Source organism: Chelonoidis abingdonii, chromosome 9 (genome assembly GCF_003597395.2).
Source record: "Chelonoidis abingdonii isolate Lonesome George chromosome 9, CheloAbing_2.0, whole genome shotgun sequence".
Taxonomy (NCBI): domain Eukaryota; kingdom Metazoa; phylum Chordata; order Testudines; family Testudinidae; genus Chelonoidis; species Chelonoidis abingdonii.
The window spans coordinates 7,877,742-7,895,274 of record NC_133777.1 but is presented as its reverse complement, the minus strand read 5'-3'; the positions used below and the strand labels follow the sequence as shown (position 1 = coordinate 7,895,274).

Below are 17,533 nucleotides of genomic sequence, written 5' to 3'. Positions count from 1 at the left end.
TCCCCATGTAGGTACAGAAAGAAAGGAAATGATTTCGGATTTCCATTGTGTCACAGAGCAGGGAAGCTGTGATGTCAGGTGAGTTCAGATGCCTCTTGAGGACAATCCGCAGGCGCTATCACTTCTAAGGAGGGAATGAACCACTGGGGGGTGGGGAGAAATGAATCATAAAACTACCCCCTTTCTTAAGACAGCATGATTCTTTTTCCTTCGGCACAGAAGTTCACTTCTAGATATAGGAGGAGGGGGAGAGGAGGAGAAGGTGCGGGAAGGGGGGTGGGCTTCAAGGTGCAGTGTTCCTTTAAGAGTCGAATGGAATGTATCAAAACAAAAAAGCTGCTCGGGCATTGGCTGTGAGGTCAGCACGTGAGTTCACAGCTGATTTCCTGGCTTTTTGTGTGTGTGTGTGTCAGTTTCAGCAGGCGCTCATCATGTCTCTCCCCGCCGGTCATCGTTCTGTACCTTCCCCTTGCTGACCAGGGAGAGAAGGAGCTGGTCCAGCCCTAGAAATAACTAAATCTCTCTGTCCCCGCACAGGCGTTAAAAAAAAAACCCCCAAAATTCCAAGCAACAGCCCACCCAGCAACATGGCACATGCAGCTCAGCTCAATATCCTGGAGCAGAACTGCCCCATCCAGGTGGAGCACGATCGCAGGAGGAGACAATTCACAGTGCGGCTGAATGGTAAGGTCCCGGCTGACCCTGGGATCTCACTTTTCTTTCTTCCCTTTCTCTCGCTGTCCTCCACCCTCGCCCCCCACCCCACCGGTTTTCTATCTTTTGTTTGCAAGTAAAGCAAAGAGGCTGGTAACGAGAAGAGTGCCCTCTAGCTAAACCAGGGACTGGCTTTCCTCTCACAGCTAGGGAATTCTCTCGCTTCCTTTTCCTAAATTATTTTACAGCAACATCGAGGATGGTTATGCAACAGATTAGTTTTGGTGTCAACAAAGAGCCACTGAATACCAAACAGCTATGGAGGAGGTAAAGGTCCAAGGAACGTGCTTAAATCTATTCCCCTGCAAGCTCTTCTCTCAGTAACCTTCCATTCCTCTTTCCTGTCTTTGTTACTTTCTGGTAAACTGCTGCTGTATCTGTTCTGCTCAGTCTGGTAGAGGAACACCTGTCTCTGTAAGATCTATTTATAAACATTTTTAACTGTGCACAGCTGGTTACCTTTTCTGACCTGAACAGGAGGTCTGTGAATCTCCAAAACTTGTCTCTTCCACCAACAGAAGTTGGTCCAATAAAAGATATTATCTCACCACTTTGTCTCTATTTATAAACTGGCCACTAAGGTTGATACTACCCACTTCTTCCGTTTTCTGTTAACTGCCTTGATCGCCAAGCCCTCCCTATATACTGACTAATCCAATTTTTTACAAAAATTTAAACTCCCTTCGCTGACATAACTAACTAGCCCTGGATCTGGTGCTCAAAACTAACAGGAGCAGATCTAGCAGGTTGTTGGTTAAATACCTTTTGTTTTTTCAGACTGGTGGTGGAAAGGCACAGAGTGGAAATAGCAGACTTTCTATAAATTACCCTGGGATGTGAAAGATTATCCATAGCATGCAGTTTTCAGGACAGTGAGAGAATTTTGATAGGTGCTTACAAAATAACATTTTAAATGCAGGTGGGAACTTCTTGGAGTGTGACTTCTCTGGCTTTGGTGCTCTCAGTAAATTGCACATAATGAAATATTAAGAAGCCAGGTTGCAGATTTGAAAAAAGAAGTAATTTCTACCTTGGAATGTGGAGTTGTAGGGGGAGGAAGAAAATCGTTAGGCCTTATTCTGTAAACACTTATGCATATACTTAACTTGACTACTGTGAGCAGTCTCACCGTTTGAGTGGGGCTACTTGCAGTAGTCAAGCATGTGTAGATATTTGCAGGATTAGAACCTCAGGCTACAAACTGGTCTATAACATTCAGAAAATAGAAATGAAAGCTTGATGTAGCTAAATAAATTTGAAGTCCTCTCTATGACCCCAGTCCTAAAAGTGCATGGCCCATGTGCAGAGAGCTCTTTGCACAGAATGGGAAGGTCCTGGATCTGATCTGTTATAGGCCCAACCCTGTGACCGCTTAGCACAGGAGAAATCCTACTGAAATCAGCAGGGCCGCCAAGAGTGGGTTCGGGTCCTGGTGAAAAAAAATTTCGGGGCCCCCAGCAAGAGTGGACCGGCTAAACAGAGCCAACAAACCCGGGCCCCGGGCCCCCTTCTGGACCGCCGGGCCCCAGTAATTTGTACCGGCTTCCCCCCCTCTCATCGGGCCTGTTCAACTGATGGGCGTGTAGTTAGTAATACCACAACAATCTGGTTCTAATGTGGACCCTAGTAGCCATCCCTTTTGCTGCATTTGATTAGTTATAAGAATGAGAAATAGGCACCCAACAATGTCTCCTGTTGTCAGGCAAAAATTTTCTCAGCCAGTTTTAATGGTTAGTTCCAAACATACAATGATCCCAAAGGCTGTTTTGGTTCTGTTTTGTTTTTTGTTTAGTTGAGTAAAATAGCCTGTCTTCCAGCTCTACAGAAATTGCAGGGTAGATTGCTTAAAAATGTCGGTGGATAGTTCAGAAATTATATGTGCAGTAGGAGGCATTCTCAATAAAACAACAAGAATAGTCCTACATTTTATTCCAGTTTGTCTGTTTGTTTGTTTTTTTAAACCACTAATTACAAGTGCAATCTTCAGGATGAGCAATGGGTGAGAGGGACAGGACGGGACAGGACACTAAACATTGCAAGCTGAGTATGGGGAGACAGAGAAGCTGATCAAGCCAGGCAGTCTCTTTGAATTGGAAGAGATCAAAATAAATCCACTGTGATGAGTTTCCACTTGAAACATAAATTGGTGCCATCGTTTAAAATGTTTGCATGTGCAAAAAGTGAAGGGAGGACTATGGGCAGAAGATTATTAGGGATTTAATTTCTCATCAGAGTACTCCAGATTAAAATCTCTGGCAGTCAGATTGTTGGCAAGTGATCTTCAACAGCTGGAAAAGGAGCTGGTGGAAAATACACTTCAAACAAACAGAAAACCACCTATTCAGAAATGTGATGTGGATAAGCTAATTTCAGCCTGGCACAAAATGAGTCATTTCAGTATCGGACTGATTTAACTCCTGTGAGGTCAATGAGAGTCACTCCAGTGGGAGCTGGATTGGGTCCCAATGGTCAGATTTTCAAGAGCTCAGTGCGTTGGCTGTCAGTGCCTCAGTGGTTGCTGCTGGCTATGGGGCATGTGAGAATCTGGCTCGGAGTTCTTTTGAAAACTTGGTCCTCCATGATTCCAAATGCAACATCTCAGCAATTTTATGATGAGCGACTCATATTACTGTTACGTACTTCTATGCCGCTGTTCATCTGCACAGCTCAAAACACTGTATGGAAATTTAGTAGTATTGTATCCGTTCTACAGATGGGGAAATGAAGGTGCAGAGAAACTAAGTGACTCACTCAAGGTCACATAATGAATCAGTGGCTGAGCTGGGAATAAAACCACAAACTTGTCCTAACCATTCGAATGTGCTCCATATTTATTGGTCCAATGTCAATCAATCTATTTTTATTTTCATATTATTATTAGCCATTCGTTTATAAAATCATAACATAGAACCAGTCACAAGATAAACATCTCTCATTAGGAGACTGGAAACAAGCATCAAGCCACAATAAATCTCTAGCAGTGAGAGACCTTCCCTCTGTCCCATTTCTGCTGTGCTTACTCTCAGTGGCACTTTAATGCCCTTGTCTGAATTCTCCCTAATACAGTAAAATCTGCAAGTATTAGTCGATCTCCTGTGAGTTCGAAGGGGTACCCAGATCACAATGCTCTTGTCATATGCAACGTGATGCAGGCGTATCAACAATTCTCTGATCCCCTCGGATACCATCTATGGGCTTCAGGAGTCTTTGCTAGTTCAAAAGCATCTAATGGTACTGGTGTGCCTGAAACACAGATGTAATTGTATATAGGTTAAGAACGTGTCAGTATCTATAGCTGTTCATGGTTCATCGTTTCCATTTGCTCCCTGTGCGTAACCTGATGATGAAATTCTCGTCTCTCACATGAGGCATATTAATCATCTTAGGGGGAATTCTTAGCTTCCCCCAGTTCTCCCCCAAAAATTCTTTGCCATATATGGCTTCTAAAATTCTGAATAAAAACAGCTGTTTCATTTAACGCATTCCCATTCCTTCTTTGCCTCCCAAATGCTGAAGCATCAGGACCTGAAAGTGAAACTGGCTATAAACAGACTTTGCTGAGTTTCATTGTCCCATCTGAAGGGAATGCAGAAGACTGGGTTTTTAATCAGCTACGGTGTTGTTAGTAACACGGGCAAAGAAAACGGTTCACAGTATGATTTTCTTTGTAAGCTGACAGAACTCCTTTAACATACCACAGCTGTCCTCTCCAACTAGTTCATCTTGAGGTAAATTCTCAACAGGAAACTGTTGTTTTTTTTTAAGTGAGCCTCTCTGTTTTCTAAGTAAGTCCCTTTCAGTGGCAGTTGCATTGTCTCAGCTTAATACTGTACACTGTGGTGTGCTTGTTTTCTCCGTAGTAACATGCCAGTTGCTTGGTGTCATTGCTGAGAAATCTGGTCTTGCTCTTGGTAGAGTCCTCCCTGGATCAGAGGGATGCAGTAGCTTCTTAGAACAACTTCTTCCTCTTAATTCTGCCTTTCTCTTCTGCAGTCACTTCCTCTAACAGCTTTAATGATCCTCTTTGAACTCCCCAGCCATCAAAGTTAAGGAATAGTGTCCAATCTGCATTTCCTCTCTGGGCTGAGAGCTGGGGAATGATCTAGTGAGGAGAAAATAAAACCATTCCCTGGGAGTGGCTTCTACCTCTTTTTAAGGAACTGTGCCAGTTGACCAAAGTTGGAGTCAGATTCACCGACAAAGTCTGGAGGTGTTACTCTGGATTTATGCTAGTGTAACTGAGATCAGAATTTGGCCCAAAGGCAGCAGCTCGTGTCAGCCCTACCCTTCAATGCACTGGGTGCACACAATGCTCTGTTGTGGACCAGAACATGCAGAAGCAATGGCAGGGAAGCGTCAGAGACCACCTGCCTTCAGTTTCATCTATCTAGTCTGAACATCTCCCACATCTTTACCGTATCCCCTAGCACCCCTGTGAGGGAAGGAAGTACTAGTGTCCTCATTGCACAGACAGGGAACTGACACAGTGAGGCTAAATGACTTGCCTGAGATCACGCAGGAAGCCTGTAGCAGAGCAGGGAAATGACCCCAGGTCTTCTGAGTCCCAGGCTAGTGCCCTACCCACTGGACCTTCCTTCCTTCATGGCCTCATGCTCCTCACGAAAGTCTCAAGCACTAGTTGTGACTAACATCCTAAAGCCTGAGAGCCGTTTGAAAGTGGAGAGGGTGAGGAGCTGGCGAGACAGCGCTCTTTTGTTGCACACAAACTCCATTTTGGCTGGCCGTCTGGCAGCGCTGAGTAAATCCTGGTTTCACGGACTGCCCGGAAACGGTGAAGTTAGCCCAGAATCGTGATTTATTTTTTCTACAGCGGGAAGGCAGAAGTGGGAAAGTCCACTTCCCCCTCCCTGCTGTTGGGAAGATCACAGCCCTGGGATAATATGGCTGTTCATGGCAGGCCGGGGTGGAGTGGAAGGGGACTCTAAGCACCTGGCACCAGCATCTTCTTATCTGGCTAGCCAGCAGGGACACGAGGCCAGCACTGACAAGGTGAGGCAATTCGGAGCCCCAGCCTGGCCCACCCCACAGCAGCCACTTGGAGCATGTGCAGGTGTGTGAAGGGGGCCCTTCCCGGCTGGGTGGATCAGGGAGTGTATGTGAAAGGGACCCTCCCCAGCGGGTTGCGGGCGTTGGATCCTGGTCTTTCCCGGATCTCTCCTGCCAGGGAGGTGCTCCTGACATACTTGCTCGTGCTCCAAGTGGCAGGTGCCAGTCTCAGCTCCTGCGATGTCTCCCCTAGGCTGGCTGGAGGCTGCTGTAGGGTGGTCTGGGGCTCCTAAATTCTGTGTGTTGTCGGTGCTGCACCCCATCTCATGCTGGCCAGGCAGGAAGCTGCACCAGCAGCCTGGGCTGGAGCTGGGCCAGATGGACAGTGCCATGTGGTAAGACACTCTCTACCCATTATACCACATATGCTCTACCCCCCGGGATGGGACCAGCCTGCCACCTATCCACCCCTCTCTGGGACAGGACCAGCCCACTGCCCCCCTGGAGCAGCCAGGGCCTCAGCCCGGAGGAGGAGGCTGGAACGTCTGCTTCCATCTATCCACTGTTGGAAAATCACAGCAGTTTGTGAGGAGGGCGGAGTCGGTGGCTGTCCATCCCCTGTAAAATGCCAGCACTTACCCTAGGTGCTGCCATGATTTTATTTTAATAACCCGCGATTTACACAAGCCCTTATCTCTAAGGGAAGGTGGAGGTGGGTGGGCTTGTGATCTTAAGACCCAGAACAAATGCCATGTGTTCTCCTCTTTGTGGGGAAGGGTTAGCTGCTAAGTGACCACATAATGTTTGACTCAATGAAACACTTGTATAATAATAATTAAAAAAAAAAAAGTCACATGCTGAATGCACTTACAGCCTGATTTTAAGAGGAGCACCCACAACTCGCTGAGGGCTTCAGCCTTTGAGCACCTCTGCAATCAGCTCACTAGTGCGCTTAGCCTGTACTGAAAACACAGAGCGTTTCCTGAAGGGCTGGGCTCAATTTGTTTCATTTTGTAAGACTAGCAATTAAATTCAGAGGTGGTGTGTAAAGGAGTGTAATGGTGCAACCCCCGCAGTGGAGACAAAGCTTTAGATTCCATTTTATTTGGTCAGACTCCCTTAGACCAACTGATGCATCCATGATTCACGTGCCAAGGAGCCAGAAAAAGCCGGGGGTGGGAGGCCTGCTTTACACCTTGTTACATCATCCTCTTAGTTGTGTTTCTTGCTTCACTCCTCTCTTCTGACCCCTCAGCTGCTTAGTTACCCTGACTCAGACTCCCTTACGTTCAGAGGGCCAAATTCAGGAGGCAATGTGCAAAGGAACGGTGTGTCTGCAAGTTGCACGTTATCACGTTTATTGCAGTACTACATTGGGACCAGCCACAGTGGGGGCACCACTGCGTCGAGTGCTGTACAAGCAGAGTAATACCATCTCTGCCCTCGGAGAGCTTAGGGCCGGGGTTCTCAAACTGGGGGTCGGGACCCCTCAGAGGGTCGCGAGGTTCTTACACGGGGGGTCGTGAGCTGTCAACCTCCACCCCAGATCCCGCTTTGCCTCCAGCATTTATAATGGTGTTAAATAAATATATAAAAAGTGATTTTAATGTATAAGGGGAAGTCGCACTCAGAGGCTTGCTGTGTGAAAAGGGCGGGCAGCGATCGATCCAGTGGGGTCGATTTATCGCATCTAGTATACTTAGTATACTCTCCCTTACTCCAGGGAGAGAGACAGTAGGCTTCCTCCTTGCTGCCCCCCTACACTATTTCTGGCCTCCTGGCTTTATAGAATCCCCTGCCTGTTCCCTCACAAGTGAGCTGCTTTCTGATCAAAGCTCTCCACACGGCCTAAATCTTCCTCATTTTCCGCATACATGAGTGATTGGGCCTGCCTGGCCTAATTCCGCTCTCTCGGGACCGATGTGGGGCATACACCCCATCCCATATAGCTGTCCTGGCAAAGAACCCATAGCATAAGCATGGCCTTCGAGTCCCCTCTGAACTCTCCCCTGTGCATCTGCCACCATTTCAGACGATGAAAATAAATGCTTGAATTGCTTTGGTAGCAAGCTTAGGCACCTTGTTCTGATCTCACCCATCCCAGGTAAACATTCCTTTTCCGTCCTTTTGGAGAGGGAGCGATTCCTGCTTTGGCATATCTGTGTAAGAGAGGATCAAAGCGGACCTTGCACAGGTAGGGAGGTCAGGGATTCAACCTCTCAGCTGGCCAAGGGGGGAACTTAACAGTGAGCTGGGATGGCACCAAATAGAATCACGCTTCATTTTTCAGTCACATTGGTTTGCAGCACTCACAATCCAAGAGTTTCTAACTGATCCCCAGTCTCCTACAGCACCGGCAGAGCCCATTTAGGGGCAGGAGAGGTATGTGAAAATGACTTTGTGGTGATTCGGCAGAGTTAGTTCATTTAACCAAAGATTCAGGTTCCATTTCATTTCTGGGTGAAAGTTCAAGAGTTCTGACTGGAAATTCTTATTCTCTCTTATCTGAATCATTCACCCCACTGCAAAGTGTGGTTCACTTAAACCAGTACCCTGAAAGGAACAGAGCTTTTGAAATCCCTTTCTTATCACTCTACCCACATGCAGAATTCAGCAGCCATTCGGTGTTCAGGTGCAAACTGCTGCAGAGGGCACAAACACACTGTGTTATCTCCGAGGTATCTTACTTGTGTTCTTTTCTTGTGTGGGTATTCTTCGTATACAATAAAGGTTATTCTGAATGGAAGAGTTGCTGTGCGTGTCTGGAGGGGAAAACCTCTCACTCAGAGAAATATATGCATGTATTTCTTTTCACGCAGTGAAATTCTTTTTGGAGGTACCTGACAAAGCAGTAAACTCCCAGGGTACTAGGACAAGACAGCGATGCAAGAGGAAACTGTCCTGATGCAAAGACTAGATCTGCTAAATACGCTTTCTGCAGACCAAGCCACCGGAGTTCATAAAGGAGCAGAGCCCTTTGATCTGATAGCTAGTCAGCAAACAGCAGTTTGTCACGTATCTGCTCATCAGATTTCTGAGATGCACGTTCTCCCTCTCTTTTGCCCTGCCTCTCGTCCCTTCTGTAACGGTTTAGCTCATGGAAGCAGCTGATCTCTCAGCTCACTGATCACAGCTTGTGGGGCTGGCTGAGCAGATGTGTTGCTAGAATCTGGGTTTTGTGGTGGGAGGCCAAAGCCCTTGACTGTCTTGTGTGGAAAGTGTTGGTTTACCTGCCTGTAACTGAATCTTGCTGATGACTGATTTGCAAAGGTGAGGCACTGCTTAGCTTGCCTGACACAAGTTCAGGATTCATTAGCTGTGGAGATTGCTTTTCCCCCTTTGACTCCACCGTCCCTCGGCACTGCAGCAAGGCCAGGAGCGTGACGGAGAGGAGAAGGTGGCCCAGTCTCTTCACTTTCTTTCGTCCGGCAGGGACTGCTTTGACAGGGCAACTTCTTTGGGGACAAGGAGTTCTACTCCTGCATCTGTTCTGCAAGGCTCAATTGTAGCCCTGAGATGGGCTCCTAAGCACAATCCCGGCTCCATGATGTCACCAACTCCGCTCCTAGGAGCTACAAAGCTATTCAGAGCTCACTTATGTAATGCAGCCGGAATCTCAGTAGCACATTTTGACCTTGTCTGCACAAGGTGTTTCTAGGGTGACCAGATAGCAAGTGTAAAAAATCAGGATGGGTGGGGGGTAATAGGCGCTTATATAAGCAAAAGCCCCCAAAATCGGGACTGTCCCTATAAAATCAGGACATCTGGTCACCCTAGGTGTTTCCCTCATTAGTTACTAGGTGTTTGCTAACATGGTGAGAAAACACCTCTTTTCCTAGTGATCCCGAGGCCTGAGATTGTGCCCTTGTGCTCCTAGCTTGTCTTGAAATGAGACATGCTTCAGATGAAGGAGCCAGGATCCCCATAGTGGGGGAACTGATTCCTCACCCCGTCAGCTAGTGGTTTGTTTGTGCCCTGATGCAAGAGGGTTTATATCCCTGACATGGTCATCCTGCGCCTAACGTACCTGTTGATGTTGCACCTCTCCCTGCCACCCTGCTTGGTTAAGTTCAAATTTATCATCTCTTCGCCATTGGCAAGTTTCTGGAACCATCCGGAACTAGCTGGAATGTGTGCTTGGGAAACTTGCCTGATAAGTTTCACTGGGGAGTCTAAGGTCTTGGTCTTAGACAAATAATTCCTGCCAGTGCCAGGAATGCACTGATTCACCATTAACGTTAACACAGCATTAGCACTGGTGGAAATCCTTTGTAAATTTCCCCCGATAGACTGCGCCTCTGTCAAGCAATAGCAACCAGGAGGGACCCAGATGCTGAGGCTATGTCTTACATGTGAAACGTAGAGATACTTCATTACACATGGCAAACTCAGTCAACCACCACGTCTGCGTCCTAAAAAGCCCACTACAGCTACTCGCTTTTCTGCCACGACTTCCAAAGCTGATCTCGGGTCAGTTAATTGAATGGCTTCCCCCCTCCCATTCCCAAAGCCAACGGGTTTCAATCCATTCTGTTTCTCATAGGCAAAGCTTTACAACATGGCATGAAAAGGTATCTGACGTCACTCAGTCTCTTACTCAGCCACGGTCACTGCTGCCGGGGAATCCTGAGCAGGAGTCTGACTGGAGGTGAGAGGGCTCTAGGATGCTTTTGGTCATATAACTTCATCTCTCCAGGTTGTGGCTGTTTGGGCTGGATGGGGAGGGAAAATTGAAGCCCTGGGAGATGGGAAAACAAGAAAGAATCAAAGAAGAGAATCCAGACTCTGACTAGAAATGTCTGTGCTTTGCCCCATTAGCTCAGAAAGGGCCCTGGACGGGAGCACCATGTGCTGGTTGTGATCTTTATAGACTGTTTGTATCTTCCATACTCCTGGCGTGTCCCAAAGGGGTGAGTTAGGTGGTGGGGGCCCAACGACCCTGTAAGCTAATGCAAAAGCTATTAAGACAGTTGTTCTCAAGTTGTTCTTGCAGCCCATGTTGCTATGAATTGATGCATCTTTCCTGTGCTCCTCAACCGCCCTGCCCTGTACGTTCACCCTTCCCTCTCCTCATTGCACACGCAACAGAGTGAGGGAGGAGGAATGTTTCTCTCTTCTGTTCTCTAGTGTTTAGATCTCTTCCTCCTTTTGCTCCTCACACTCTGCTCAGGACGGAGGCTGGGGATGCTCATTTTGGGCCCCATCAGGTTGGGCTGCACATGCTGTCCTGGCCGAGCTAAGTGCCATGGGAGCAGAGGAGAAGCCTGGGGCAGCAAGAGGCTGCAGACCTGTATATATGAGCCGCTCCCAAGGTTTGCTGGGTTAGGAGCCACCACTGGGTGAGGGAGAGAAGAGGCGAGCGCAGGTTTGGTGGGAGTGGCATTGATGAGACCTGTTTTTGCCATTCATTTGCTAGTCCTCTTTGTAACAAGCCTAATTCAAAAATCTGACTTGCTGGACTCTAAGTTCTCAAGCACCATTTTTCTTCCTTTGCCAGTCTGTAGATTTCAGTTATTATCGATGGAAATATTTGATGGTGAGAGAGAGAGAGAGAGAGAGAGAGAGAGAGAGAGAACGAGAGAGAGAGAGGAGTGGTGTGTGTGTGTGTGTGTGGGTGTGTGTGTGTGATGTGTTGGTGTGTGTGTGTGTGGTGTGGTGTGGTGTGTGGTGTTGTTGTGGTGTGTGTGTGTGTGTGTGTGTGTGTGTGTGTGAAATTGACCTTTACCAATGAAAAATCTAAGGCTCCCAAACCTACCTATAGGGTTGAGGGGTTGCTCCTGGTAACCTTTAAATCTAACATTTCATCTCTGGTCGTCCTCCTAAATTAGCTCCTCTCCCAGGTCTGGTTCTGTGCCGGAACGCGAGCTGTAGGATATTATATACATTGTAGGATATATAGCACTGTGGTGACTACTTGATAGTGCGTGTACGGTGGCAGCCTTCCATTCCTGACTGAGTTCAACAGGCCTGTTGTGCCAAAGTATCTGAAGACCCCAGGCTGTGGGGCAAGCTCGGAGGTGTCCTGTGCATTCCAACTGGACTCCCCTCCTTGGTTTGCAGACAGCCAAGTTCCCCTACAGTAAAGCTGTAACAGCTGGAGCTGCCTTCCTGGTCTAGAGGAGGGGATGGATGCTGGAACGGGGCAATGGCTGTGTTTCCCTGCTTGGTTTGTGAATTCCGTGTTACAGCAGAATTGTAACTTCCCTGGCTGCCATTCCATGTTCTTTGCCGTCTCGGGGGATCTTGGCCTTTTTCTGATTTGTCTCCCCCACCTTCCACCCGCCCACCTTGACACCAGGAGGCTCTGCATAGGGTGTTGTGGCATTAGTGAAGTTCCTATTTATTTTTTTTTCAGTCAGGCAGCTTATAAAACACACCTCAGCTGGACAACTTTCTGGCTAGTCCTGTGCAGGGGCATAGAAGCCCTTAAGTAGAGTCCCTGGGGCTGGATGAAGACCAGATTCCCATGGTGATAAATCATTATTAGAGTGATGTTTCTGTGCAGAATATAGAGGAGCTTGCAGAAACGCCACTGGGAGTAGGGAGGCTTGCTAATTAGGGTACTAACGTGGGACTCGGAATTCTGTCCTCCACCAAAGGCTTCCTGTGTGAATCTTGGGACAATCACGTCATCTCCCTGTGCCTCAGTTTCCCTATCAGTACAATGGGGATAATGGCTCTGCTCTGGTGTTGTGAGGCTAAATACACTGAAGACTGTGAGGTGCTCAGATACTGGGTGGGGAGATAGATTCCAAGAGGTGGGTTACAAAGACCTTCATGGTGTCCCTGACAGGCTGATCCCCTCAGGGTGTGGATAACGTGACCTGCACCTTCTCACACCTGCCCGTAGCTGCTGATCTTGTTACACACCTTCCTTGCGGCTGCACACCATGTGAGTTACAGCAGCTCAGCCTGTGATGTGTGTTTGTCTAAGGCCCAGCTTCTCAACCTGCCAGGTGTGACTTGCGGGGGCGGGAAGGGTTCGTGACCACTTTGCCCTTCCCATATTCCTGGATGGCAGGAGGTCGGGAGTGTCCCAGCACAGAAGAGGTTGGGAACACTGTCAGGGAATCTCTGCTGCTGGGACATGAAAGCTGAAAGGGTGGAGGAAGGTGGTGTTTAGAAAGGGACTGTGAATCCAGAGTGTTTGAATAAATGCAAAGTAACAAAGGTGCGGAGTTACTGGTCTTCTGCTGTCTGTCTGTCTGTGTGTCTCTCTCCCCTTCCCCTCCTTCTCCCGCCCCCCTCGCCATGTGCCTCATCAGGCAGCATTCCCGATTTGATCTCTTCCAGGTTTTAGCACCTGAATGTACAAAAGTGTTAAGCAAAAATCCTGGGCTCGAAGGGAAAGCCCATGTGAGACAATAACTGGCCTTCCAGAGCTGCCCGGCTGGCGATCCCTGGAACACAGCAGCCGTTTACTCCATCCCCCACCCTGGTGCTGCCTGTTCTATTGTTCTCCCTGCTTCGAGGCTTCCTAGTATTGATACTGCCCAGAACAGCCCTCATTGTTCAGAGGGTGAGAGCAGGAGGCATTGCCCTGCCAGCTAAAGGGCTGGCAAAGCTGAGTCCAGGTTAGCCCACTCGTGCCAGTCACATGCTGATGGCGTCCTGTTGGTGGGTATGTCTCTCGGGATGGTTGACAAGGGGCGTCTACTGCTTTCTAGTGTCTGGAACCCGCTTCTCACTAGGGACCCCTAACCTCTTCCAGCCTAATGTCCACCTACCTCGCAAGGCTTTATGCTCACCCACCCCAGGATGGCTCCTGATTGCTGCTGAGGCATTCTCTGCCCTCTGATGAGCTGACCCATTATTCCATAGGAAGAGCTCTTTTCCATGCCCAGATGTGGAGATGGGGGGTGGGAGGCAGTTAACGTCTTCCCTGGTGCTGCCTGCTGCAGTCCATCCATTGAAATCCTGCTGCAGTGTCCTGCTGAACCTGCTACATCCAATGGTCCTGGGGGTGAATTGGGTCCAGTGGACTTGGCACTTTGAGCAGCAGTGAAGCTAAGTTGCTGCCACCTTTTGGCAGCTGGTGCCAGTCTTCCCCCCCACTTCTGATACCCCTGTCAGCCCCACCAGACTGAATGAACAAGAGCTACAGTTGCACCCTGGCAACACCCAATCCGTGTGCAAACTGGAGCCACTTTCCTCTGTGTCTGTTGGGGATCTGCCCCATTAGGTGCTGCCCCTGAAAACCTTGGCAGTTTTCTAGGAGTGTCTGTGGGAGCTGGTTTAAAGCCCAAGTTTGCCACCTTGCTTCCACCGCTGCATAAGGGCCTGTTCTGATCATAATCTGTTGCGTGTGGTGGGTGGTGAGCAACAGGGGTGGGGGGCTTGTGCTGTAGGTCCGCATGGTCTAGGGGGCTGGAGATTGGTTCTCTGAAGCCTGAGTAGTCATGGGTTTTATGCAAGTTAATCTCCATGCTTCCTGAAGAGAACAGAAACCAGGGACATATGCTGTTCACGTTGCTTTGTGCCATCCCTAAACTGGGGTAGAAGGGTTGATGCTCTACGCCGTCAGCTATATAATCTGCATTGCATGTGCTCTTCTGGTTGCAATCAGCCCATATGATGGTCCATCCTCTGTCCAAAGCTCCTTTGTGGAGAAAAGACCTCCCGGCACACTCTGATCAAACACCATTAGTGCGGCATTAAATCCTCCCCAAGACAGACTCTCGGGGTCGCTAACACGTGGGACCGCTGGTGAGAGAGCCCCTTGCAGATGGCCACTTATTCAGGCTGGCTGAACTTCCTGGTGTCTTGCGGTCCAGTTGCTTCAGCTGATGCCTCATGAATGCCTCCTTTCTTGCCATTGTGGAGTGGGGAAGGGGCTTCTGTCATAACCTCTCAGAATCATTTTTCATTTCATTCTGTAGTGTCCGGGCTGGGGGCTTTTTCAGCAACTCCTCTCCCACTGCTCTTGGCACGGGTACAGTGCCATTACTTCTGGCAGTGGTAGGAGCGCTGTGAAGACCAGATGCGGGTGTCTTGTTACCACCCTGTCCTCTTAATTCTTATAAATGAGATTGTCCCTTCCTCTCCTGCCTCTGGATCTCTATCACCGCCGGGCTGCAACCAGCACAGGTAGCTTCGGATGGGGAGTGTCATGACTGGAACAAAGGAGGCGCCTGGATGCTAATACTGGCTGAGCCCCTGAGTCGCTGTGTGACCTCAGGAAAGTCGCCTGACCTCCCTCTGCCTCATCCATGGAGCTGAAAAATCATGTATGTTTAAAAAAAAGGGGGGAGAAAGAGAGGAGAAAAAAGGAGGAAGAAAAGGCAGGAACTCCACTGAAACCAGATGCTGCATCGGAGATGAACTGAAGAAAAATCCCGTCTCATTTCCCAGCATCATCAGTGGCACTTCCACGCTATGCAAAGCTTTCATTTGAACAACTAAGACCTCTCTGAAAGTCTCTCTCCCAAGAGAGTGTGGGGGAGGGGATAGGTAATGGCAGACTGGCAAGATGCAAGTGCTTATTGCTGTGGGTGGAATGAACATGGAAAAATCATCTCTTCTATGTTTCTTTCCATCTGAAAAATGCAGTTCATGTTCTGGCCTGTGGCTGCGTCAGATTCAGTCACACAGTGAACACATGGCATCTACCCCCATCCCTATGCTACGTGCAAGAAGCGGGGTAGGTGCAATGTTAAGGTTGCAAAGCGGAAATTGCGCACACACAAAAAGCCAAGAACGATAAAAGAGAAGGCCCAACAGCCACGTGAACGGGATTGTATTGTATGTTCCTATTCAGTATCTTTATGCTATATGTTTAATGATGTGGGTGGTGACCCTGCAAAGGGTCATAAGCCCGCTGATTTCAGTGGGACTCTGCAAAGGACAAACTGTACAGCTGCTGGGGATACCCAGTGCTGGACCAGGGTCTTATGCAGTACCATATTAATCTGCTATAAGCATTTGGACCTTGATTAAACAAAGCATTGAAGCATGTGCTTAAATTCCATTGACTTTAATGGAGCTTGAGATGTTCTGCTGACTCAAGAAAATGTGACATTACAAGCTGGGCTGGTAGTAATGCCTGTTGTTAAGGTTGCTTGACAGGTCCCATTATAAGACTGTTGTCAGTTGCTTATAACTTTGCCAAACTGTAACCATTTGGGCTGAAACTTTCCATGTTGGGTTTCTGCCTCTGGAAGAATTTTAAAAAAAATAAATCAACCAAAATGGCTTTGCCTTTTCCAAGAGCAAGGTTAAGGGGGAAATATATTGCTTTGCCATCTAAAAAAAATCCTGGCAACCTTTGCTTTGAAAAGCTCTAATGCCTCCAAGCCATTGAGAAGTGCTTTGAAATTTGGTAGCAGGGTGGTCTTTGTGTCAGGGATGTGCCTCGTGCCATCCCCAAGAAAACCTGCTCAAATCTAACCAAGATATCACGCTTTGAAAAGCTTTGTTTTACACATGTCCAGTAGAGCCTTGTTAGAGTTTAATGCCTACGTTCACGAAGATTCCGTCCTCAGTGAGCATGCTCGAGCCTCTCATAGTTCCTAGTGCTGACAGAACTGCACATGTGCCTTCCCATCAGAACGACTGAACATGCTTCTCCGCAGGGCTGCAGCGGGCACAGATGGAGCTGGCAACCATAACTAAGAGTAGAGAGACACTCTCTCTCTCTCTCCTGTGTGTTATGGACTAGGATGGAGGGGGTCTGACCTAATGGCCAGAGCTGGAGTCAGGTCTAGTGGGCAAAGCAGGTGTCCAGGTTGGGGAACGAAGCCACGGGTCAGCACCAGAATCAACTGCCAGTCACCAGAGCCAGGGGTCAAGCCAGAGTCGGAACCACAAATCAACGCTGAGGGGCAGAGCCGAGGTCAGATGCCAAAGGCTATGCCGAAGTCAAGGTCAGAAGTCGGAGTTGGAGTCAGGACTGGTCACTGAGGCTTGGAGGCGAGGTGTAAGGGCACGAGGAGAGGCAGGAGCAGGAGCATGGTGGGAACGGAGGTAAAGCAGGAGCAGAGCAGGAATCAGGAACAGGGTTGGGTACAGGAGGCAGGCACAAGCAGGGTCCAACACAGCCACAACCAGAAACCACTTTGTTGCTCTGACAAACTTCCGCCTGGCTTAAATAGTGTAGTTGGACCAATCAGTGGGGCCAAGCAGTCCTCCAATCATAGCTCCCAGGGGTGGTGCCTTGGCTGGGCTATAGTCCTAGCAGCTTCTCAGCGCACCAGGTTTCAGTAGACATTGGGTGGAGGCCAGGATGTGGTGATGGCAGTTGTCTGGGGACTCCCAAACCTGGTTCGAGACCCAGGACATCATACTGTGTTCTCAATGACACCTCCAGTCCTCCCCACTCCCCCCGCAGCTGGCACCCAGCCAGCATGGAGGGCAAAGCAGCCTGATTCAAATTCATAGGGGATAAAAGCCCTGGACTGGGATGGGGTTTGAGGAGACTGAGATTGCAAGTGGAGAGGAGGAAACTGGGAAGGCAGGGGAATATAACCGTGACTAAAAGGGGAGAGATGGCTCACACAGAGAGCCAGGAGGGAGGAATTGGGACTGGATGGGCAAGAAGACTCGAAGTAGGGGGGAGAATGGGACATTGAGGGGGATACTAAAAATATCTGGGCAAGGAGGCCAGGACTGGGATGAAGAGACATGACTGAGCCGGATACAAGATGGAGGAGGTGGGTAGAAAGGATGAAGCTTTGGAAGAAGTGGGAGAAAGAAAGGGTCTGTGTCCACTTCCAGAGCCTGGACTGGAGCTCAAGACTGCAGAGTCTCGCCATTCCTCTGCTGTCAGCAAACACCTGTGAAACCCACTGGGGTAAAGTGTGTGTCTCATTCCCTT

At 48.7% G+C, this 17,533-nt stretch overlaps 1 protein-coding gene across 1 annotated transcript in view; it reads left to right on the top strand.

The window, feature by feature from the left end:
* Nucleotides 1-388: 388 nt before the first annotated feature.
* Nucleotides 389-17,533, top strand: part of NATD1 (N-acetyltransferase domain containing 1) — a 36,034-nt gene continuing 18,889 nt past the window's right edge. The window contains exon 1 of the mRNA XM_032782956.2: nt 389-684. Coding sequence (XP_032638847.1) covers nt 588-684 — 97 coding nt within the window. The 5' untranslated portion in view covers nt 389-587. The remainder of the gene's footprint in view (nt 685-17,533) is intronic.